The 24,280-nt window shown below is 45.1% G+C and overlaps 3 protein-coding genes across 9 annotated transcripts in view; all 3 read left to right on the forward strand.

The window, feature by feature from the left end:
• Positions 1-22,201, forward strand: part of TMEM8B (transmembrane protein 8B) — a 69,681-nt gene extending 47,480 nt beyond the window's left edge. For all 7 annotated transcript variants that reach the window (XR_006589187.1, XR_006589188.1, XR_002737565.2 and 4 more), the window contains one exon: positions 22,089-22,201. The gene's annotated coding sequence lies outside the window, so the exon portion shown is untranslated. The remainder of the gene's footprint in view (positions 1-22,088) is intronic.
• On the forward strand, positions 16,601-22,201 carry HRCT1 (histidine rich carboxyl terminus 1). The gene is made up of 2 exons (XM_003995677.6): positions 16,601-17,648; positions 22,089-22,201. The coding sequence occupies exon 1, from the start codon at positions 17,233-17,235 to the stop codon at positions 17,572-17,574; it is 342 nt and encodes a 113-aa protein (XP_003995726.2). The 5' UTR covers positions 16,601-17,232; the 3' UTR covers positions 17,575-17,648; positions 22,089-22,201.
• A 142-nt stretch (positions 22,202-22,343) lies between these two features.
• Positions 22,344-23,576, forward strand: SPAAR (small regulatory polypeptide of amino acid response). The gene has a single exon (XM_023242435.2). The coding sequence runs from the start codon at positions 22,407-22,409 to the stop codon at positions 22,632-22,634; it is 228 nt and encodes a 75-aa protein (XP_023098203.1). The 5' UTR covers positions 22,344-22,406; the 3' UTR covers positions 22,635-23,576.
• Positions 23,577-24,280: the final 704 nt, after the last annotated feature.

The raw sequence follows: 24,280 nt of genomic DNA on the forward strand, positions 1-24,280 counted from the left end.
GTAAGCAAATGAGATTGGATTGTTAGAGGAAACCACAGCCAAACAAAATAAGGAAGGGATTACTACAGTAAGGACAGTGGTTTTGGGGGTTCTCAGCTCAGAGGCAACAGTTACCAGGAGCAGGGGGAAGGGCCTGAGGCAACCATCAGGATGACTGGTTAGGGACTCTAACTTGGCAGCAAGCAGACAGGTTCAGGTAGTTGGGCATCGGAAATGCTGGCCTTCCAACTGAGTCAGTAATTGTCAATGCTTGAACCAGAGACTCACAGAAAAGTCCCAGGAGGAATGGGGAGCCACCAAGCCCAGCTGAAATCCTCTCAGTAACTCCTTCAGCTCCTGTATCATCATTCCTGGAGATAGTAAATGGAAACTGAATTCATAGACAAGGCAATAGGGAATTGTAAATAAGAAGATGAGCCTACTATATGGAATCATATGGTACTTGTCTTTTTGTGACTGGCTTATTTCAATTAGCATAATGCCTTCAAGGTTCATCCTTATTGTAGACATTGCAGAATCTCTTCCTTTTTTAAGACTAACAAATAGTCCATTGTATGTATATATACATTTGCTTATCCATTCATCAGTTGATGGAAACTTGGGTTGCTCCCATGTTTTAGCTGCTGTGAACAATGCTGCTATGCTAATATTAACCCTGCTTTTGATTTTTGTGGGTATATACCCAAAGTGGAATTGCTGGATGATATGGCAATTCTAAAAAAATTTTTTTGAGGAAGCTTCATACTATTTTCTACAGTGGCTGTACTATTTTGCTTTCCCATCAACAGCATGCAAGAGTTCTAATTTCTCCACATCCTTGCCAAAACTTGTTAATTTCTGTTTTCTTTCTTAATAATAGCCATTGTAATGGGCATGAGGTAGTAGCTTATTGTGGTTTTCAATTCCATTTCCATAATGATGAGTGATATTGAGCATCTTTTCATGTACTTATTGACCATTCATATATCATTTTGGAGAAATGTTGACACAAATCTTATTCCCACTTTTGAATTAAATTGTTTTTTTTGTTGTTGTTGTTGTCAAGTTTTAGAGGTTCTCTATAGATTCTGGATATTAATCTCTTATCAAATATATGATTTGCAAATATTTTCTCCTATTTTGTAGGTTGCCTTTATATTCTATTGATAGTATTTTTTGATACACAAAGTTTAAAATTTTTCATTAGGTCCAGTTTGTCTAATGTTTTTTTGTTACCTATGTCCTTGATGTCATATCTAAGAAGTCATTGCCAGATCTAATGTTATAAGACGTGTCTTGTGCTTTCTTCTAAGAGTTTTATTGTTTCAGGTCTTACATTTAGGTCTTTAATCCATGTTCAGTTAATTTGGGGGTATGGGATCCCTTTAGGTAAGGGTTTAACTTCATTCTTTTCATGTGGATACCCAGTTTTTCCAGTGCCATTTGTTGCAAAGACTGTCCTTTCCCCATTGAATGGCCTTGGCACCCTTGTCAATAATCATTTGACCATATGTGTGGGAGTTTATTTCTGGGCTATTTTATTCTATTGGTTTATAGATCTCTCTCTCTCTCTCTCTCTCTCTCTCTCTCTCTCCGCCCCCCCCCCCCCCTTTTGCCAATGCCACACTGTTCTGATTGCTGTAACTTTGTAGTGAGTTTTGGAATCAGGAAGTGTGAGTCCTCCAGTTTTGCTCTTCTTTTACAAGATTGTTTTTGGCTGCTCAGTATCCTTTGAAATTCCATTGAATTTTAGGATGAGTTTTTCTATTTCTGCAAAACATGTCCTCGGATTTTCATAGGGATTGCACTGAATCTGTAAGTCACTTTGGGTAGTTTTGATATTTATTTATTTATTTATCTATCTATCTATCTATCTATCTATTTATTTATTTATTATTTTTGGGACAGAGAGAGACAGAGCATGAACGGGGGAGGGGCAGAGAGAGAGGGAGACACAGAATTGGAAACAGGCTCCAGGCTCCGAGCCATCAGCCCATAGCCTGACGCGGGGCTCGAACTCACGGACCGCAAGATCGTGACCCGGCTGAAGTCGGACGCTTAACCAACTGCGCCACCCAGGTGCCCCAAGTTTTGATATTTAAAGGATGGTAAGTCTTCCAATCCAGGAACATGGGAAGTGTTTCTATATATTTATGCCTGTTTAAATTTCTTTCAGCAATATTTGTATTTTTTTATTGTACAAGTCTTTCAGTTCTTTGGTTAATTCCTAAGTCTTTTATTCTTTATGATGCTATTGTACATGGACTTATTTTTGTTATTTATTTTTCAGATTGTTCATTGTTCATGTATAGAAATGCAACTGATTTTGTGTGTTGACTTTTGTGTGTAGTATCTTGCTGTGTTGCTGAGTTCATTTATTAGCATTAACAGTTTTTTTTGTGAAGTCTTTAGAGTTTTCTCAATATCAAATTTTCTTCAAATAGAGATAACTTTACTTATTTATTTCCAATTAGGTTGCCTTTATTTCTTTTTCTTTCCTAATTTCTCTGGCTAGAACTTTCAGTACTATGTTGAAAGGGGGGCATCCTTGCTTTGTTCCTGATCTTAGAGGAAAAGCTTTCAGTCTTTCACCTTTGAGTATGTTTGCTGTGTGTTTTTCATATATGAGTTTTATTATGTTGAAGTAGTTTCCTTCTATTTTCATTTTGTTGAGTGTTTTTATAGTTAAATAGTGTTGAATTTTGTCAAATGCTTCTCCTGCATCAATTGAGATGTTCATGTGTTTTTTTGTTCTTCATTTTGTTGATGTGGTGTCTTACATTGATTGATTGTTGTATGTCAAACCATCCTTGCATTCCAGGAATAAATCTGACTTGTTGTGCTATATAATCCTCTTAATATGTTTTTAAATTCAGTTTTCTAAAATTTTTACTGAGGATTTTTGCACGTATGTTCATCAAAGATATTCGCTTGTTAGTTTAGATATTAGTTAGATAGAGATTAGTTAGATATTAGCTTGTTAGTTAGATATTAGATATTAGTTTTGTTTTGTTTTGTTTTTTCCCTTGTGGCAGCTTTGTTTCCATTTGGTATCAAGGTGATGCTAGCCTCATAAAATGAGTTGCAAGTGTTCTCTCTTGTTCTGTGTTTTTTTTTTCTTTTTCTTTTTTTGGTTTTAATTTTTCTTTGGGTGTTTGGTAGAATTCACATGTGAAGCCATCTGGTGCTAGTGTGTCTTTGGTGGGAGGTTTTGGGTTACTGATTCAATCTCCTTATTTGTTATTGGTCTGTTTATTTCTTTTCAGTTCAGTTTTCATAGGTTATGGGTTTCTAAGAATTTATCCATTTCTTCTAGATTATGCAATATGTTGGTGTATAATTGTTCATAGTAATTCCTTATGTTCTTTTTTATTTCTCTGTCATTTGTTGTAGTATCTCCTCTTTCATTTCTGATTCTATTTAATTGAGTCTTTTCACTTTTTTCTATTAGTCTAGCTCAGGATTTGTTGATTGTAGTTTTTTCAAAAACTTACTCTAGATTTTGTTGATTTTTCCCTATTGTTTCTCTATTTGCTATTTGATTTATATCCACTCTAATTTTATTTTTTTTCTTCCTTCTACTCACTTTGGCTTTCTTCTCAATTTTTAAGCTTGTTAAATTTCAGACTTTATTTTTCCTAATAGAAATACTCCTTTAATTTCACTTTACATATTTTGATATGTGCTATCTCTCTTGTTCTCAATAATTTGTAATTTCCGCTATTATTTCTTTTATTATAATAATTATAGAGTGTATTTCTTAATTTCCAAACAAATGGAGGTCATTGGGTAAACCTTAAATTTTTAAAATTTATCTTAGCTTGATTTCTGATTTAATTTCACTGTAGTCAAAGAATATGGTCTGTAGGCTACCCATCCTTTAAAATTTGTTGAGACTTGCCTTACGACCTACTTTCTGGAAATTTTTCATCAATAGTATCTGTGTACTTGAAAAGAATGTGTCTTCTCTGCTGAGGGCAGTGTTTCTATATATGTCCATTTTATCAAGCTTCACAGTTACTTTATTCGAATCTAAATTCTTACTGATTGTTTTGTCTGCTTGGTCTCTCAATAATGAAAAGATATGTGTTAGAATCCTTTTCTTCATTGTGAATTTACTGATTTCTCCTTATAGTTCTATAAAGTTCTGTAAAGTCTAAAATAGCGACCATATGAGACAGTACTAGAAAACTCTATTGTACCACTTCACTGAGTATTAGGAGCATGCAACATTATAATTGGTGTATCCTGCTGGTGAAAATAATCCTTTGTGTTTGTATATGGATCCTGTTTATCTCTAGAATTTTTTCTGCCCTAAAATTTACTTTATCTATTATTAACATTATACCAGTTTTCTTTTGCTTAGTATTTGCTTGACATATATTTTCTATCTTTTTGCTTTCAACTTTTCTATCACCGTTTTTTAGACTTTTGTAGTAGATAGCACATAGCTTAAAAAAATTTTTAATGTTAACAGAAAGGAAAAGGAATGAGGTCTAAGGAGGGTCACTTCAGGTATCTAGTTGGCTAGAGGCTCATGGCTCATGACACCAGGCACTGAGACAGGGAATCAATCTCAAAATATCCCACTCCACCCCCATTCCTGACCCTAATCCCTCTCTCCTCCACAGAAACATCATTCCATGAGTCACCTCTCTCCCTTGGTGATTCCCATGGAATATAGGGCTCAATCTTTTTGCACCTTTAAAATAAAACCTTCTTTGACATAATTTCCTCCTGCAGCTGCTGCCTCATCTCTCCTCTCCCCTTCACTGACCAGTTTCTCAAGAAGTTATTCCTGCCTGTTCTACTATTCAGTTGTTCATTCCAGATCCCTAGATTTATACTTGGCTTCTACTTCTTAATTCTCCTCATCAGATGTGTCAGAAAGTTGTCTTACTTCCATCTCAATAATATATTTTGAGTTTGTTCTACCTGCTTTCCTCCCAGATACCATTGTGATGCATGCACCTATCATCTCTTGCTTGGACCACTGCACCTTGTTCTAGGAAGGGATTTCTGATCCTTTCACAGGCTAGCAGTGATACTCATCTATCTCTGAGTTCTTATATATTTACCTGTTGCTCAGCTAAGGCCTTCTGGGGATCTAGTTTGGGGACTTGTCCTTCAGCTGAAGTGATGTGGCACACCCACCCACACTCCTCATCTCCCATAGATCTGGCCCCCAGAGATCAGACCAGAGGGATGGCTCATTTTCACTGGGTACCACCTCCAGAAGTGGTCTGTCCCTGTGGCATTTTACAGCCTAATGCTGGAGAGTGGTGCCCTGAGCTCTGGGTACAGGCTCCCAGATGGTTAACTAGGCTGGGCTAATTGAACCTGCCTTTGGCAGTCTTCATAATCAGACGGGTTTCCTACTGGGAGCTGAACCCTTGGGTGTCCCTAACTGTCCCAGGGTAATTTTCCTACCTTTCAGGAGATACAGAATTGTGTTATGAGATTCAGTACCCCAGGAAACTCCTTGTTCTTGCCTCCACAGAAATAATGGTGCTACCTCAGTGTGGGTTGGTTAACAGGCCTCAGAGTCCTTATCCAGAGGGTAGAAACAGGTATGTCATTCTTCCTCTACTGGATTTCTCAACAGGTACACTACTGGTGTTTTGGACAAGATATTTCTTCCTCGTATGGGACTGTCTTCAATGTGGAATGTTTACCTTCCCTAGTTCTTGCATATGAAATGCTGACCCCAAATGCTGACCACTTCAAACACCCCACATATTTCTAAATGTACTCTAGAAAGATTCTGTCCTCAGTCTGAAAAAAAAAGAAAAAGAAAAAGAAAAAAGGCACCATGTGGACGCTCATAAGCAAGGAAGTCACAGAGATTACCTAGATACTGAAATCCTATAGTGTTTTCAAGTCTGTCTTGGCTTGTCTCCAGGACCTAGACCTTCAGCTCTCTGAGGCTGTGACTATGATTCATCCCTGCCTGCCCTGGCACAGGACGTGATCCAGAGCAGGTGTGAGTGAGCAAAGGAATAGGATCTGTGGTGACTGGATGCTCTAGGTGACACTGTTCAGTAGAAATGCTACACAGGGTGCACGTGTAAGTTAAATGTGTAGCTTTAAAAAAAGTAAAAAGCAGCAGGTGAAATTAATTTAAATAATATATTTTAGGGGCACCTGGGTGGCTCAGTTGGTTAAGCATCCAACTCTTGATTTCGGCTTAGGTCATGATCTCATGGTTTGTGAGATTAAGTCTCGAGTAGGGCTCTGTGCTGACAGCATGGAGTCTGCTTGCGATTCTCTCTCTCTCTCTCTCTCTCTCTCTCTCTCTCTCTCTCTGCCCCTCCCCTGCTCTCTCTCTCTCTCTCTCTCAAAATAAACTTTAAAAATATATTCTTATTTAATCCAACATAAAAATTATTATTTCAACTTGTGAATAGGAAAAAATTATTGATGAGATATTTTCCATTCTTTTGTGTACTAAGTTTTTGAAATCTGAAGTCTATATCACATATACAGACTCTCTCAACCCAGACTAGCCACATTTCATGTGTTCAATTGCCATGTGGCTAATAGCTACCAAGCGAGACAGAACTAGAAAACTCTATTTTCCTACTTCCCTGCCCAACTATTGCTTATTTCCCCCTGCCTACAACATTGTGTTTGTGTGTGTGTGTGTGTGTGTGTGTGTGTGTGTGTGTGTGTGGAAATTTTCAAATATATATATAGGTTATAAAAACTGTAGTGTGAATAGGCATATACTTAAAATCTAATTTCAACTATTGTTAACCATTTGCCACATTTGCTTTATCACATATGAATTCATCTATCCAACCATCTTATTTTTTTTATTATTGTCTATTTTTTTTTTTTTTTTTTTTTTTTTTTTTTAGTGAAGGATAGGTTGGAAAGCCATTCAGGAATCTATTATCTCTTTGGATGTTCTACGTAAGCCTGAATCAGGAGTTTTTCAAATTTTTAGGGCAAAAGTCTTGAAAGACTCTTCCCTTTTTCTATCCATTATCCTCCCATATTCTCTTTTTCCTCTCCTGTGGATTATCATAGACATGGCTTCTCTTTCCAAGGATGGCATCATGTCTCATTCGGTTCCATCTCTCAATCCAGGACTGGGTTAGAGATAGACTTTGGGGCCAGGCAGGCCTGGGCTCAATTCTGGCCCTGCCACTTCCTGGCTGTGTGCCTCATATGTAACATGAGAATAACAGAGTTGTGGGAGGTTCAAGTCAGATCAATTTGTAAAGTGTAATTATTCTAGCAATTATTAAAATAGTAGGTTGGGGAGAAAAGGGAAAGAAGTTTATTACTTATGAATGACCCTTTCTTTTGCACTTTGCTGGGGCCTTGTGAACACTTAGGTTCCAGAATTTACCTGGTACATTGTAATCATTTCTATATCGGTCTCCTATTCAAGGTAAAAAGCTCCTGGAGGGCAAGGACTATGTCTTTCTTCTCCCTAGCCTTAGCATTGAATTCAGGGCTTGATTAAATAGATATTAGTTAAATAAACGAATAGAATTCTAAGGGTCACAATTATCTTTCAGTGGTGGTTTCAGGAAGTTACAGAGACTCGAGAAGTCAGGAAGGAAAAAAAACTTGGACTGTACAGATTCAATCTGTCCCCAGTCTTTCTCTCATAGTGTGTAAGGGGAAACTGAGGCTCAAGAAAATTTACTGTTTATCTACACATTCACGTCTAAATGCTCATGGGCATACCATCCAGGAGAGTTGGGGAAGAGCATTCCCCTTGGATTAATCAGCTCCCACACATTTCTGAGGACAGACAATCTGGTATACTTCTTATACTTTTTGGCATATTTAAGCTGGCACCAATTGAGTTTATGATTCTGGAGTCTGACTGCTCTTTGGTGAATGAGGTAGATTGCTTGGCTGGTATTCAGAGCTATTCTATTTGGGTGGGCATGGTTTCTGAATATTTTTTCTAAAGCTATAACTTTTGTTGCTTTTATTGTTACACAAGGTAGATGTTTATTGTTGAAATTTAAAAAATATAGATTGCCAGAATAAAAATCAATCACTGGTAACCTCACCACTCAGAGAGAAGCACTGTTAACATCACATTGTATAGCTCTCCAGACTTGTCTGTGCATATATTTAGGGTTACAACGCAAACATTCCCAGCGCTAACTGCCCTATACGCACAGATAAGGTCACATTTTTATGTTCCCAGATTTTGTAGACTGTATTTTCCTTTCAAGTGATGTCAGTGTTTCCATATACTCATCTCTAACCCCATCTTCCCACAGTCTCACCACTTATTTTTGGAACTCCCTGGGGGCTACCTCACATATTTCATACTTCATTCCTCCTCCTTCTGTCTCTTTTCTCTTTTCCATCACCACGTGGGGCCAGAAGAGACCAGTATTCCCCTGGCCCTGGATATCACGGCTCCCATCTACCTGAGAGCTTCAAACCTCTGCTACTCGGCTGTCATGTGTGGAAGTGGGTAGCTTTCTACAATGTGGGGGACCTCCGTGGCCTGGGTCCTCAGCTTAATTCCTGATTCAATAGGTTGAAAGGGGGAGAAAAAGGAACTTAGAAAACCTTCTCAAAAAAATGGCTTGACTTACAAGGAAAAGGACCGTTTTGAATGTCAAAGATTGCCCATTAATTCCTTTTCTTTGTATTCTTTCTGTAATAATTCAGATTCTTCTTCAGACAGATACCCTGGGCTTCCTAGGAAGAAACTCACATATTTCCTTCCTCAGCAGAATGTTTTATTTCTTCCTTGCCCCACCATTAGTATTCTTGCTTAATTTATTCCTTTTTTAAAAATGTTTTGTTTATTTTTGAGAGAGAGAGAGAGAGAGAGAGAGAGAGAGTACAAGCGAGGGAGGGACAGAGAGAGAGGGAGACACAGAATCTGAAGGAGGCTCTAAGCTCTGAAGCTGTCAGCACAGAGCCGGACGTGGGGCTCGAATTCGTGAATTGCGAGATCATGACCTGAGCCAAAGTCGAACCCTTAACCAACTGAGCTACCCAGGTGTTCCTGTATTTTTATTTTTAAATAATCTTATTTATTAACCTCTTTTTGTGAATAGTTTTTAGCAAAATCGTTTAAATTTTCTAGGTATGCAATTATATAATTCATGATCTCTGCCTTTTATTTTATGCTCTTTTTAAAATTTATTTTATTTTATTTTTTAAATGTTTATTTATTTTTGAGAGAGAGAGAGAGAGAGAGCAGGGGAGGGGCAGAGGACCTGAGACTCCTGTCTCTGTGCTGACAGCAGAGAGCCCCATGTGGGGCTTAAACTCACGAATCATGAGATCATGACCTGAGCCAAAGTCAGACGCTTAACCAACTGAGCCACCCAGGCACCCTTATGCTTTTTTTTTTTTTTTAAGGATTTGTCTCTTTTTTTTTTTTAATTTTTTTTTTTTTTAAGATTTATTTATTTTTGAGACAGAGAGAGACAGAGCATGAATGGGGGAGGGTCAGAGAGAGGGAGACACAGAATCCGAAACAGGCTCCAGGCTCTGAGCTGTCAGCACAGAGCCCCACGCGGGGCTCGAACTCACGGACCGCGAAATCATGACCCGAGCTGAAGTCGGACGCTCAACCGACTGAGCCACCCGGGCGCCCTTTTTTCTTTTCTTTTCTTTTCTTTTTTTTTTAATAAAATGTTTATTTATTTTGAGGGAGAGAGAGTGTGTGAGTAGGGGGAGGGGCAGAGAGAGAGGGAGAGAGAATCCCAAGCTGGCTTCACGCTGTCAGCACAGAGCCTACATGGGGCTTGATCTTATGAACCAACTGGGAGATCATGACCTGAGCCAAAACCAAGAGTCAGACGCTGAACTGACCGAGCCACCCAGATGTTTCTCTTACCACTTTTACTTAACACAGTTAAAAAAGAACATAGGAGCACCTGGGTGGCTCAGTCAGTTCAGCAGCGTCCAACTCTTGATTTTTGGCTCAGGTCATGATCTCATGGTTGGTTCATGAGATTGATTTCCGAGTTGGATTCCATGCTGAGTATGGAGCCTGCTTAAGATTCTCTCCCTCCCTCTCCCTTTGCTCCTCCCCTGCCTGTGTGTGTGTATGCTCTCTTTCTCTCAAAATAATAATAAATAAATATAAATAAATTAAAAATAAAAGTAATTTTTTTTTAAAGTGGTGAGTGTGAACATTCATAATTATTCCTGATTTTCATGAGAACATCTGTGTTTTTTTTTACCAACAGTCATGATGTTGGCTACTGGTTTGAGATATTTTTCTTTTTCTTTTTCTTTTTTATTTTATTTATTAAAAAAAATTTTTTTTTAATGTTTATTTATTTTTGAGACAGGGAGAGACAGCATGAATGGGGGAGGGTCAGAGAGAGGGAGACACAGAATTCGAAACAGGCTCCAGGCTCTGAGCTGTCAGCACAGAGCCCAACGCGGGGCTCGAACTCACGGACCGCAAGATCGTGACCTGAGCCGAAGTCGGACGCTTAACTGACTGAGCCACCCAGGCGCCCCGATATTTTTCTTTTTAATCATATTAAGAGAGTATCCTTCTAATACTACACTTCTATTTTTTTGTTCATTTGTATATTTATCAGGAATGAATAGTGAATTTTATCAAATGTCTTTCTGCCATCTGTTGAGGTGATTGTATGGTTTTACTCCTTTTACCTATTTATATAATTAATTACAACAATAGATTTCTAAAAATATCAAACCACCCTCACGTTCCTAGAATAAACTGTATTTGCTTATGGAGTATTAGTCTTTCAGTATTCTGCTAGGGATACAAACATTGTATTCATTTTTTAGAATTTTGATATTTGTCTATGGTGTTTTCATGCTATAGTTGTCAGGGTTGGTATCAGGATTATTAAAAATTTTTTTTAATGTTTATTTATTTTTGAGAGACAGAGACAGAGTGTTGAGTGGGGGAGAGGCAGAGAGAGAGGGAGACACAGAAGCAGAAGCAGGCTCCAGGCCCTGAGCTGTCAGCACAGAGCCTGACGTGGGGCTCAAACTCATGAGCTGTGAGATCATGACCTGAGTCGAAGTCGGACACTCAACTGACTGAGCCACCCAGGCACACCTGGTATCAGGATTATTATGCTAGTTTATAAAGTAAATTTTATAGATTAAAAAAGGAAAGTTTCTTTCTCTATTCTTTGAGACAGTTTGAACAGCATCTGTTATTTGTAGGATCTTTTTTTTATTAAAATTTTTTTAATGTTTATTTATTTTTGAGAGAGAGAGAGAGAGAGCCAGAGTGTGAGAAAGGGAGGGGGCAGGGAGAGAGAGGGAGACACCGAATCAGAAGCAGGCTCCAGGCTCTGAGCTGTCAGCACAGAGCCCAACGTGGGGCTCGAACTCACAAACCATGAGATCATGACGTGCGGCAAAGTCGGACACTTAACTGAGCCACCCAGGCGCCCCTCCTTTTCCTTTTTTAAAATAGACTATTTTTTTTTTTTAGAGCGGTTTTAGGTGCACAGCAAAACTGTGTGGAATGTACAGAAATCTCCCACATACTTCCCGTCTCCACATATGCACAGACTTCACCACTGTCAACATTTGGCACCATGGTGGTACATTTGTTATAATCAATGAACCTGCATCCATATATCAGAGTCACCCGAAGTACATAGTCTACATTAGGGTTAACTCTTGGTGTTGTACATTGTAAGGGCTTTCCTGATGTATAATGACATGTACCCACCAGGATAGTGCCTGCGAAATAGTTTCACTGACCTAAACACTGGCAATGGCACTGTTGCCTCTGTGCTCCGCCTATTCATCCCTCTCTCCTCTCTAGCTGCTGGCAGCCACTGATTCTTTTGTCTCCATAGTTTGGCCTTTTCCAGAATATCATATAGTTGGAATCATACAGTATGTAGCCTTTTCAGATTGTTTTCTTTCTCTTACCAAAATGCATTTAAGATTTCCTTCGTGTCTTTTAATGGCTTGATAGCTTATTTCTTCTTAGTGCTGAATAATAGTCCACTGTTTCAATGTACCTTAGTTTATTTATTCATTCACCTACTGAAGGACATCTTGGTTGCTTCTAAGTTTTGGCAATTAAGAATAAAGTTGCTGGGGTGCCTGGGTGGCTCAGTCAGCCAAGCATCCAACTTCGGATCAGATCATGATCTTATAGTTTGTGGGTTTGAGTCCTGTGTCGGGCTCTGAGCTGTCCCAGAGCCTGCAGCCGCCTTCAGATTCTGTGTCTCCATCTCTCTCTCTGCCCCTCCACCTGCTTGTGCTCTCTCTCAAAAATAAATAAACACAAAAAAAGAATAAAGCTGCTATAAACATCTGTATGCAGGTTTTGTGTGAACATAAGTTTTAAATTACTTTGTGTTAATACCAAGAGGTGTGATTGCTGGATCATATGGTAGCATGTGTTTAGTTTTGTAAGAAACTGCCAGACTATTTACATAATGACTGTAACATTTGAGTTCCTTTATATATATATATATATATATATATATATATATATATATATATATATTTTTAATTTTTTTTCAACGTTTATTTATTTTTGAGACAGAGAGAGACAGAGCATGAACGGGGGAGGGGCAGAGAGAGAGGGAGACACAGAATCGGAAACAGGCTCCAGGCTCTGAGCCATCAGCCCAGAGCCCGACGCGGGGCTCGAACTCACGGACCGCGAGATCGTGACCTGGCTGAAGTCGGACGCTTAACCGACTGCGCCACCCAGGCGCCCCTCCATTATATATATTTTTTACATCACATTTTTAATGTCAAAATTTCACCTGGGTGTACCTAGATGGCTTGCTCTGGCTTCTTCAAATAGTCTGCCTAGTACTCAGGGTGACTTTTCATCTAAAGATGGAATTCTTCAGCTCAGGGAAGTTTTTTTTTAAGTTTATTTATCTTGAGAGGGGATGGGGGGAGGGACGGAGAGAGAGGGAGAGAGAGAGAATCCCAAGAAGGCTCTGCACTGTCAGCACAGAGTTCGACACAGAGCTCATACTCATGAACTGTGAGAACATGACCTGAGCCAAAATCAAGAGTTGGATGCTTAACCAACTGAGCCACCCAGGTGCCCTTCTTTATTTCTTTAATGATCATTTCTCCATGGGCTCTGTTCTCTACTTCTAGAATGTCTGCTATATAAGCTTATTTGATTTCCTGGCCATTTCTTCCCTCTCTTTCTCTCTTTATTCCTTTTTTTCCCCCGAGACTTATGAGGATGGTTCTCAAAGCAATCTTTCCTGGTTTGATTTTTAACCTGAGAGTAAATTTCCTGCTTTGAGTATTTTCCCAAGTTTATGTATGGATTGACTTTTGAATATTATTTAGAATATACATTTTGGGATTTTACTATTTCTCCGTTTTTTAGATTCTAGTAACCTTGGTAATAAGGTACAATACTTGATATCTTTTTTTATATATCTAGCAATTTTTCTCTATTTGCTCACTTTATTTATTCTTTTATTTTTAAAGTTTATTTATTTTGAGAGAGAGAGTGTGCATACATGTGAGTGGGGCAGGGGCAGAGAGAGAGAAAGAGGGAGAATCCCAAGCAGGCTCTGCACTATTAGTGAGACATAGGGCTTGATCCCCACAAACTGTGAGATCATGATCTGAGCCAAAATCAAGAGTTGGATGCTTGACTGACTGAGCCACCCAGGTGACCCTATTTGCTTGCTTTAAAGAGGGACCTAGACTGATGTTTGTTTGGTATTGTAATTGAAATAGTTCTATAAAAATTCTGTAACGTATTTTCAAGCATGTTGGTGTAAGGCAAATGGAGAAAGAAGAAAAAAGAGCCTGGTTGTTTATGATTTAGTTTTTTAGATTGGGGTTGGGGGTGGTCTACTTGGCCATGATTAGGGCAGGGAGAGCTCCTGAGAAGAGGAGAGAGGTTTGCTGCTGTTCTTGGCAACTTCTTTTCAATATTTACTAAGGCCACCCACGGTTAGGCAGAGGAGCATCTCCCTTCTCTAACTGGCATGAGCAAGCCAAGTTAGGAACGTGCTGGCCAATATCCCTGCTTTTTGTGCAGAACAAAAGATGAGCTGAGTCTTGGCCTTTCTTCTGAGAGCAGCCACCCGTGCAATACCTAAAGTCACTCAACTTGTTTTTTGCCAGTGCCCACCTCACCCTCATTCCTAGTCTTGGCTGTCTATCATAGGTCTTAGGGGAGGCTCTGCTGGGGCATACCCTTCATTACCTCCCAGAGACACCCTTCCTTAGTCAGTGCCTCCATCAATATGGTTTCATTTGTACTATATCTTGTGGAAATTCCTTAAAATTTCCAGACCAGAATCTGGAACAGAGAGGAGTTAAGTAAATGGATTCAAATTATGATCTATAAACAAAGATCAGAATACAAAACTGATTTTTTACAGTTTCACCACTAGGTGGTGCTACCAAGCGCTGAAAACAATGGTTGCTCTCTTGGGACAGCCAAGAACCACTTGTATCTAGTACACGCAGGAGTTTGTGAGCTTGTATGGAACTTGTATGCACTCATGCATATGTGCATGAATATGTGCCTGAGTATGTGTACACACACAATTCTCGGTGCATGAGTTTACCTACAGAGCAATTTACAAGGGTGCACAGATATGTGAGTGAATGCATAAATCTGTGCACTCTGGAAAGAATGGGCATGAAGCTAAATGATAAGAACTCCAAAAGGCTGATCTTTCAGCTGCATAGTCTGAAACTCCAGTCCCTCAGCTAGAAGGTAGCTTGTGCGGGGTGCAGAAGGCCAAACCCCATGAGAGAAATACAACCACAGCGCTACACAAGAGCTTTTCTGACACAGTCACACGTTCCTCTAAAGTCATCAGCCCTGCAAACCCTTCTGTTCAGTTGGGACTCCAAGAAGGTCTCAGTCACTTCTACAGTCCCAGAGGACCGTGGTCTCTATACCTTCCCCCGAGTGCTCAAAGCATCTAATCAAACACCCACTCTGGGATCCTATCTTCTGTCCAGATGGGAAGTGACCCTGCACTTAAGAAAACAAATGTCACGTGTGTGTGTGTGAAAGAGTGAGGGAGGGAGGGAGGGAGAGAAAGAAAGAGAGACAGAGAGGTGGGGAGTTCAGATTCATTCACATCTGTACAGCCCTTTCCCGGTTACCTCTGTAGAAGATCACCAGCTGATCTCAGACTCTCACTCTGGATGCCCCCCTCACTCTAGGAATAGTGCTGTCTTGATTACCTGCTGTACAGAATAGCCCACAAAGCTGGGAAAACTTAAGCAAGTCCCTTCCCTTCTCTGGCCTCAATTTCTCTAACTCTCAGTGAGGGCTGGGTCTGGGTGATTCCAAGAGTGCTTTGTGCTGACTGAAGCTCTGCATGTCTGCAGTTTGCAGGGTCCTGCCCCATCCGTGGCTGGTGTGGAGTGGGAATCTCCTTCGAGAAGGAGAAAGTTCTGTTGTCTTCCTCCTCCTCCTTCCAGCAGACTTCCTTCCTTAATAGGCCCCGAGGGAAGGCAGCTGGGCCCCCAGGGCTCTGGAAGCCATAGGAAGGAGCTCTCACTCCAGCATCATTAAAAGTTGAATTGGCTTTCACTCTGAGGGCAAAAGCCCCAGGACTCATTAGACCTCCTGCCCCCTGAGCCCAATTTGGTTGAAGGGAATGTTTGACGTTTTCATCCAGAGATGGTTTTCACTAAGGGTTTGAGGCCTCCCTGAGAGAGCTCATCTCATTGAGGTCTGAGAGGAAAAGTCCCCAGAGGTCACCTTTTGCCTTGGAACTTTTCCAGAGGAGGAACCAGGCTGGGTCAGGGGACGGGCTTGCGTAAGGTCACACAGAGGCTGGCTGCTGAAAACACTCCTCCAGGTGGTAGAGAGATGAGCACAGAGCAGGGAAGGATAGAAACTGTGGGGCGCTCACTGTGGAGGGTCCCTGGACATCTGTGGTCTCATAGAGTGAGACAGAGAGCCTCATGTGAAAAGGAGCTTTGAGGACAGCTTGACAAACCCACAGCAGAAAGGGCTCCCCAGGGAGATAGCGGGTACCCAGCCCTGAGGCACGTGAGCCAAATGGACAGTACTTGTTTAGGATGAACAGAGGGGATTTGGGACCAGGAGGGGTAGGGGAGTCTGCGGCTGTTCAGGTCCAGCCTGCTCTGTAAATTCTCCACCAGTAAGGAATGGTATGTCACTTCTGCTGCTCAGAAGGTATGGGACGGAGCCAGAAGCCTGCCATTTATGGCCAGTCAAGACTGTTGAATGGGGAACCAGGAGGCTGGGATGGCGCCTGGCCTCTCTGAGCTCAGTAGCCCCCTCCCTGCCTCCTGCAGCACGGGTAACTCCCAGACTGGGCACCGAGGACCTAGAGACGGCGTCTGGCTGTCTCAATGATGAATCTGCCCGCAGTGCCTCACTGAGCTCTGGAAGTACAGGACAATTCATTGCACAGGGCCCGCCCCTGTCCTGGAGGACTCCAGCAGCAGGACAGACAGCCAGAGGCGCTCAAATCCTGAGGTCTCCCCAGCCCAAACTCCACTGCAATATTGATGGCAAACATGTGTCAGGGACTGGTTTAAGTGCTTTATAATCTTAACTGCTCAAATCCTTAGAAAACCATATGTATGGGGGAAGGTACTCTTTTTTTTCTTTTTTAATTTGAGAGAGAGAGAGAGAGAGAGAGAGAGAGAGAGAACATAAGCAGGAGAGAGGGGCAGAGGGAGAGAGAATCTCAAGCAGACTCCACACTCAGCACAGAGCCTGACTCGGGGCTCAATCCCATGACCCTGGGATCATGACCTGGGCCAAAGGCAAGAGCCTCAACCAACCGAGCCGCTCAGGTGCCCCAGAAAGTTACTCTTATTAGCCATTTTACAGATGAGGAAATGGAGGCACAAAGAGGTCAAGTAACTTGTGTATAGTCATAGAACTAGTGCGTTGTGTGGTTCCAGAACCTATGTTCTTACTTGTTATGCTGTCCTGTCTAAAAGAGGAGGGAGCGGAGGCCAGGGAGGAGAAGGGGCCGGTTTGGTCGTTTGGCCAGGTGACAGGGATGGGGGGGCCGGGACCTCTTGTCTTCAGCCTCAGGGTTCTTCCTTCCACAGCCCCTCCTGACAGTTCCTCTGTCCCCACCCAGCCTCCCCATGGACCTCCCCAGAGTTAACAGTCGCCTGGCCTCTTACTTGGCGGGCAGCTCCAGCCCAAAGAGGCTGCACCCACATTCCCTGGCTGCTCTCCAGCCCGCAGGAGCTGAGGCAACAAAGTCCAGTGAGTGTGAGGGCTGAGCAGAGGCCGCCGAAGGGGAGGCAGCATCAGGGAGCTGCCGAGAGGAAGGACTGTCCAGCTTCCAGATGCTAGGCCTCCTGGGAAGCACGACCCTCGCGGGCTTGATCACAGGCATTGCCGTGGCTCTTCTGCTGTTGGTGCTGCTGCTGGCCACCTGCCTGTACCACGGACAGCGGGACCATGACGTGGAGAGGAACCGCCTGGCCGCGAGGAGAAACCGAGTCCGGTGGGCCCAGCCTTGGCTCCTCCCGGGCCGGGGCCACCCGGGACACGCTCACTGTTTCCGTCATCCTGGCCACGTGTCTCACACGCACCACGTGGGCCTCCACCACCATCGCCTCCACCGACACCTCTACCACCAAGCCCACCACCAAGCCCACCTCCATGCCCACCGAGGCCACCACTGACGCCTGCGAATGGCAGCCACTGCCTGCCCTCCCGTGGACCCCCATGCTCCTGTGCAGAAGGGCGCCTCTCTGTGGTAAACACTGAGCACTGTGCCCTGGGTCCTGCTTGGCTTCTTTTGCATACTACCCCCCCCCCCACCCCAGGGTACTATAAGGAGGGAAGCGAGGAATACAGGGGTGGCCCTGCGCACACTGGAAGGTAACAAGGTGAGAGCAGAGATGGTCCTTTGGGGATGGACCCTGCCTGTGACTGTAACTCCCAGGGGACACCAGTGCATTTGGATGCACAGAAGATGTACTGTGCTCTCTGAAGTGCTGTCCTCTGATTTAGTCAGGCCCTGGCCAGGGGCGTAGCTGGGAGGGGACAGCAATGCCTTGTGTTTGGAGAAGACAGTATGAGGCTGCAAGGTCAATTCACTGGTGCCTTAATACAAGAAAATAAAAACTACGAGGAAGCTTTTGTGAAGAGGCTCTTGATCGTACAGCTCGAGTGGGAGAGAAGGATCGAGCCGCCAGGCATGTGTCTGCAATGCCCTGGGAACATCCTTCTCTGATGAGAAGTGAGTGCCTGGCACTGGCAGCTTATGCCTGCTGCTTGAGGGCTGGCCATGCCCTGGGGGAAACTGGGCAGGCCCTGTGGTGCTCCAAGGGCAGTAGGAGAGAAAAGCTTGGGGCCTAAGCTCTGAGGGAGGACGTGGGGTTTGCACGCAGCCCTGCCTAGAGAGGGCTCTCTGTGTACCAGGGGGGCTTTGGGCTTCTGTGGGACAGTCCAGGGGCTCAGAGAAGAGGGGTGAGGCCACCCAGGCTGGTCACCAAGGGCTCTTTCTCCAGTGCTCTTTCCAGTGCATCTCCGGGGCAGACTGAACCCTGGGACCTGCAGAAGCCCCAGTCTGTGAGCTGTGTTGAATTCAGTGTTTCCTTGATAAGTCGATCAGGGTTTCTTATCCAAGCCTTGAGGCTCCAGCTCCCAGACCCACTGGTGCCTGTGTATAGCAGAGGGGCTGGGAGGTTCTTTAAACTGGAGGAGGTGGTGCTGGGTGGCCTTGGGAGAGTGCTTGTCTCCCCAGGATCTCAGTTTCCTCTTCTGTAAAATGGATCGATAGCAGAGACCTCTTCTTGCCAAAGCCTGGAGGCATGTTCTAAATACCCCATGAATAGCTGGCACAATTCCACAGGGAGGAAGGAAATCTTGTCCTGAGGCCTTCAGCCTGGGCTTGGGTGGGAAGCAGAGAGAGGAGAGCCTTAGGGGCCAGGAGAGGTGGTGGGGAGGGGCTCGAGAACGGGCCAGAAAGTCAGGGGCCTGGTGACTCATTGGAACAGAACATCCTGTTTCTTTTCTAGTTCCTGGTGGATTCTCTGTGAGGGTTGGAGGTGTAAGGGGGAGAGGGAGGCAAATCCACACTGACAGCCGTGCTAGGTTTCTGGGCTGGGAAAGTAGGTTACGGGTCACCACGTACTGCTGATTTTATCTCTGCAGCGTCCTTCAAATCTGCCTCCCCTCCAGCATTCCCGAGTCTGTCCTAGCTTGTCCTCCCCCCCCCCCCCCAATCTGGACTCCTGCCCATGTCCAGCCCTGCCCCTTTTTGAAGCATCTCTGCACCGTGGCCTGCAGGATCTGCGGAAACTCCTTATAGCCCTAGGGGTGAAGTCCCTGCCTCCTGGTTGGTTATTAAGGGCCCCTGATCTGGTCCCTGTCCCTTGCTCCTTTTGTCCTATCCACACTGCTCTGGTCATTGGCCCCAGAAAACACCTCGTACTTTCCCCTCTCTGTGTCTTTGCCCAAGAAGAATTTGTTGCTCCCTCCTATGGGTTTCCAATTTGTTATTCATATTTATTTTTATATTTCTGGTGGAACACTGAATACATCTGTCTCTTCCCCCAGAGATTTATGGCAGGATTCAAGGGCCCCTGCCCTCATGTATCTAAGAAACTTTGAGGGCTCCCTGCCCCCAGTGCAGAACCAGCCCACACAACAGATGCTCAGGAAAAATTCTCAGAACGTCATGCTCTCTGGAAAAGTAAATATGATCGGAATAACCGCTGCCAGAAGTTTGGGGCTTGAGGGACACCAAGTATGGCAGGACCCTGAGGGGATTAGGCCTCTGAGCTCCTGGGGCCCGTGCTGAGGGGGCTTGTGCTCCCCCTCCATCCCCAGTGTTGGGGGCCTGAAAAGTGGGAAACATTTAACAGATGGATGTGGGTGGGCCTGCTGGCTTGGACGTCCCCTGTCCCTCCCTCATCTCTTTATGTAGCCCTGTGTCAGTCTCGGATGGCCTGCCTTTCCTAAATGTGGCCTGGAGTCTCTGGGAGAGCTCTATTCTCTCTGCTTTAGGATGTCTGCCATCATCTTTGCCCTTCTAATGTATGGGAAAGTAAGGGATGTGTCTTTTTCTGATCAGTTGATGATGGTGGCTGTGGGCAACACATATGTATCTAAATGGTAGTTATCTTGGGAAGTCCCACGGCGTCTGGGGTCCATGGTCAGGGGCTGTATATCACAGGATTACAATAGTCACAAGAAGAGAAGATACCCAGAAAAAAAGCCCTTAGCACAAACGTCTCTGAGCAGTAGTAAACATGTATGGCTGTCTTGATCTTTCCAACTTGCCTGAGAATGCCGCTGCCGCTTAAATCACGGGACAGGGCTGTTGGGGGATAGTTGAAGGCAAGGACCCTGAACTGAGTGGGCATTGTGGTGAAAGTATCTGCACCCTGTCCATCTTCATCAAGGATGGCTCCTTGTGCCCTGGGCTTGAGATGCCGTGTTGGTCATTCCATGTTGCAGACTGCGGGTGTGACATCATATGCAACCCTGAGGAGCCTTCGTAGCAGACTGGACCCGTCCTCACAATATCCCTGGGGCCCTCTCATTGTGCCACACAGCCTGTGTTCAACTATTGAATGTCTGTTGTCAGAATGGATCAGAAGGCCTAGTTTACTGGCGAATCAGAGAAGGGGCCCCAATCTCAGATACAGATAAGGAAATCCATCCAAGGCAGAAGACAAGAGGGCTGGGCAATTGTCCTTTGTTCCAGTTTTAAAATGCTGAAAGACACACATCTACAACGGGTGGCCTCCAACTACATGCGTCCACAAAGACCAGGCAAACGAGAATTCAAAGAAACAAATAATTCAGTTTGAAACCGGATTCCTCTGGTGCCCTCTGTCTCCTGAACTGGCAAGTTGATTTTGGTGATTCAGTCTGAAACCATGTGCCCCGGACTGGCACATCATGTTTCCTTTCTGCTCTGACTGCCCTACTTAACACAAATAATCCGAGGTGTCCAGGTTTGCCATGGGCCCGGCTTGCCCAATGCCGTTCATGCAGAGGAAGAGCCCGGAGCTCATCCTGGAAAAGGGAAGAGTGAGAATATGACAGGCCTCATTTAGTCCAAATAGTTGCTCTCTCATCCTGCACTTAGCAACTTCCTAAAACTGGTACTAAAGAAAATTCACTGGGGCCTTGGAGAACTCTCAAGAAACCCTGTGCCTGGTACCTGGAAGCATTGTTCCTCACTGCTCTGTTTCTCAGAGTTTGGGTCAAGAGGGACCGGCAATCCAGCCTCCTTTCTGGAAGTGGGGTCGTCTCAGGCGGTTAGCTGTGGAAGAGCCGGGACCGGGTGGCGGTCAGGAGGCAGCCCTTCTGGCAGACTTCCTGGGTGGCCTGGCCCGGCTGGCCCCTCACCCGGATGGGCTAAGTGGAGAGCCTGCCTTGCCGGGCTGCAATGGTGTGGGTGTGTGTGTGTGTGTGGGGGGGTAAGTGCAGTCACGGAGGGGGCAGGCAGCTGTGCAGGTCCTGGGCCCACACTCACAATTGGAGGAAGGAATCCAGGAAGTTCTCAGAGCTGCTCAGACATCTCGGAGCCTTGTCCCAATCAGGACCAAGGCTGCAGCGCCCAGGGATGAGTGTGCCGTGGCCTGGCCCCTGGGGTGGCCCCCAGGTCAGGAGGCCATGGCACCACTGCCGGCTCTGTCGCTTGGAGAAGCCTTGGGTAAGTTTTCACAGCATCCGAGTGTGAGCAGGCAGCAAGGAGGGTTGGGGAGCGGGGAGGCCATGCAGAAGACGGCTTCTCCTGGAACAGGAACCACAGGGTGAAGGAGCCCCATAGTGAATCACTGAAGGGGTTTGGATCCTGCCCTATCTAGATAGCGCTCTCCCACCCCATGCAGAAAAGGATGCCAAGTGAAAGGGACCACAGCCCCCTGCCAAAGGCCCCATGGGCCTTGTGGTGACCTGGCAGTGCCTCCGCCCCGACCTGGCACAGAGCCTTTCTTCCCCACCTGCGTTCCTGCCCCTGCTCAGGTCCAGGAGCTCAGGAGGCATCGGATAGGCTGATTCAAGGACTGGCCCAAGGTTCCTCCAGGGGCGGAGCCCAGGCTCATCCGGGGTCCCCAGGAGGCGGAGTATCTTGTCTTTTGTCTGAGACGACAAACTCTTGAAATCTGTAGGCGTCACCAGGGGGCAGGGTTGGCAATGTTCCCTCTGAGCAAAGTCTTCTGTTCCTTCTTTCCAGCCCCTCCAAGTCCAGGAAGTCTTGTGCTCACATCTTTCAGGACAGCTCTTCTTCCAGAAGTCGCCAGCGGAGTTGACCACAGTTCTTGGAATCCAGACCAGAGGCTTAGAAAACAGTAACAGAGACCCACCGAGGTCTGAGTAGCACCATGCGGGGTGCCCCATGGCCCAGAAGGGCCGTGACCCAGGGCCTCAGACCAGCATCCGCTTAGGAGACCACAAGGAGAGCGGCTGGAAGGGCAGAGTGCCTGCCACCACCGAGGGCACCCTGTTTTGAATGGTGAGCTAGGGCTCAGCCGGTCATCTGCCACGTGGGGCCATGGAAACAGCAGTGATCGGAGTGGTGGCCGTGCTGTTTGTGGTCACCGTAGCCATCACCTGCATCCTGTGCTGCTTCAGCTGTGACTCAAGGACCCAGGATCCTCAGGGGGGGCCCGGCCACAGCTTTACAGTGGCCACGTTTTGCCAGGAGGCTTCTTTCTTCACGGGGCCAGGTCACCATGCCCAACCAGTGGTGGGTGCCCGGGACTTCTGGACCTTCATGTGAGGCCTGACAGTCCCCAGGATTTGTTCTGCTGGTGGGTCAGATTCACTCGTCACCCAGCGAGCCTTCCCCGGTGTCCTACTCCTCCAATGCTGCATTCCTGTCCTTCCCTGCCTCTATTCTGCAAGCTCCCCGTCCCATCCCGTCTCACTTTGCTGTGCCCTCCAGCCTGGGAGATCCGCAGCAGTGGGACCAGACGGAATTCAGCTTGGACCCCTGAGAGCTCAGCCGGACCCTTCCCACAGGATGGGGCTTAGGAGAGGCCTGAAGAGTGACTGCTGGGCAGTGTCAGATTGCACGGTGAGCCAGCTCTTCTGATTTACATGGGGGACTGAGATGTCACTGGAATTTATTGTCAACAGAGTGCTGGTTCACTCAGGTTACCCCGGGATGCCTGTGACACTGGTTCTCTTGCCACCGGAGGAAACAGCGAGCTCAAGTAGACATTTTTATGTTTTTATCTCCCTTCTGATTGAGTCGTTTTGTTACTTGCAAGTGCACATTGCAAAGAACCTGATGCCGAGAATTGTCTCCTGCCAGTTGCCTGAATCAGCCCTGAGATCCTGAAACCAAAGGGCTGCTTCCTGGGAACACATGATTTATTCTATGATTGAAAATGTATACCCCTTCATAGACGTCTCAAGAATCAACAGAAAAGAATCAAGGTCAAGAATCAAGAGGAAAAAGAAAGTCACAGCAAGTACAAGATGTTTTCTTAACAGCAACGCCAGAAAGAAGACTTTGAAACATACTTTGAGACTTTCTTACTATATTCTTATAGGTCACTTCTATTCTCAGAGAATGTAAGTGACTTCCATCACTTAGGAAGGATAGAAAAATCATGAGCTGCAAGATAATTCCAAATACGTTAAAATGTTGTGTTACATTGAGAGCATGTAACAAAGCTCTTGTTTTCATCACAAATAAAGACATGCTCAGGTTTCATTAATAGAAAATCTGTTTTCTCTGTAGCAGGAAATGAAGGCTGTGCCAGGTTTGGAATATGGTTTGAAGGACGCAAATTTCTGGCTCTCCTGGCTCATACGTCTCCATCCTGCCTTGAATGGATGCCTCTCCTAGGACCTGCTTATTGAGGAGGGAAAAACTGACCCTGACAGGGGTCTGGCCTCTACGGGTACCTAGACAGGCCATCTTGGCCTTGTGGCTGCCGCAGGAAGGGCTCTCAGAGAGAGGCTTGGGGCTGTAGAGGTGCAGAGGGGGAAGGGGCCAGGGGGAGAGGCTGGTGGAGAGGGATGGAGCAGGGGAGCACGGGGAAGGGAGAGGCACTGACTGCCCAGGAACGGGAGCTCCTGGGAAGCTTGTCTTGGTCACTCTGGACCTGAAAGCCCCCAAACAGGGTCTTCGTAGATGCACGTGGAAGGAAACCGGCTGCAAAGAGGACCCAGAGACTGAGTGAAGGGAACTGTTGCAGGTTGTGTTCTCCTCAAATGAACACGGAGACAAAGTTTGGGGTTTATAGGGATCATTATCCATGAGGGGAAGGAGGAGAGTGCAGGATTAGATAGAGGAAAAGGTCAAATTATGAGGCAGGACCTTGATATGTGCCTCCTACCTCTGCTCAGTCTCTGAGTGCTAGCGGCCCCCCTTCCCTGTCCCCTAAGGTTCAGCCTCAGGCAGAGCAGCTCTGC

The sequence above is a fragment of the Felis catus genome, chromosome D4 (genome assembly GCF_018350175.1).
Source record: "Felis catus isolate Fca126 chromosome D4, F.catus_Fca126_mat1.0, whole genome shotgun sequence".
NCBI lineage: Eukaryota > Metazoa > Chordata > Mammalia > Carnivora > Felidae > Felis > Felis catus.

What these genes read in the sequence shown, in the direction of transcription:
- SPAAR (XM_023242435.2), top strand. Translation starts at nt 22,407, where the DNA reads ATGGAAACAGCAGTGATCGGAGTGGTGGCCGTGCTGTTTGTGGTCACC.
- HRCT1 (XM_003995677.6), top strand. Translation starts at nt 17,233, where the DNA reads ATGCTAGGCCTCCTGGGAAGCACGACCCTCGCGGGCTTGATCACAGGC.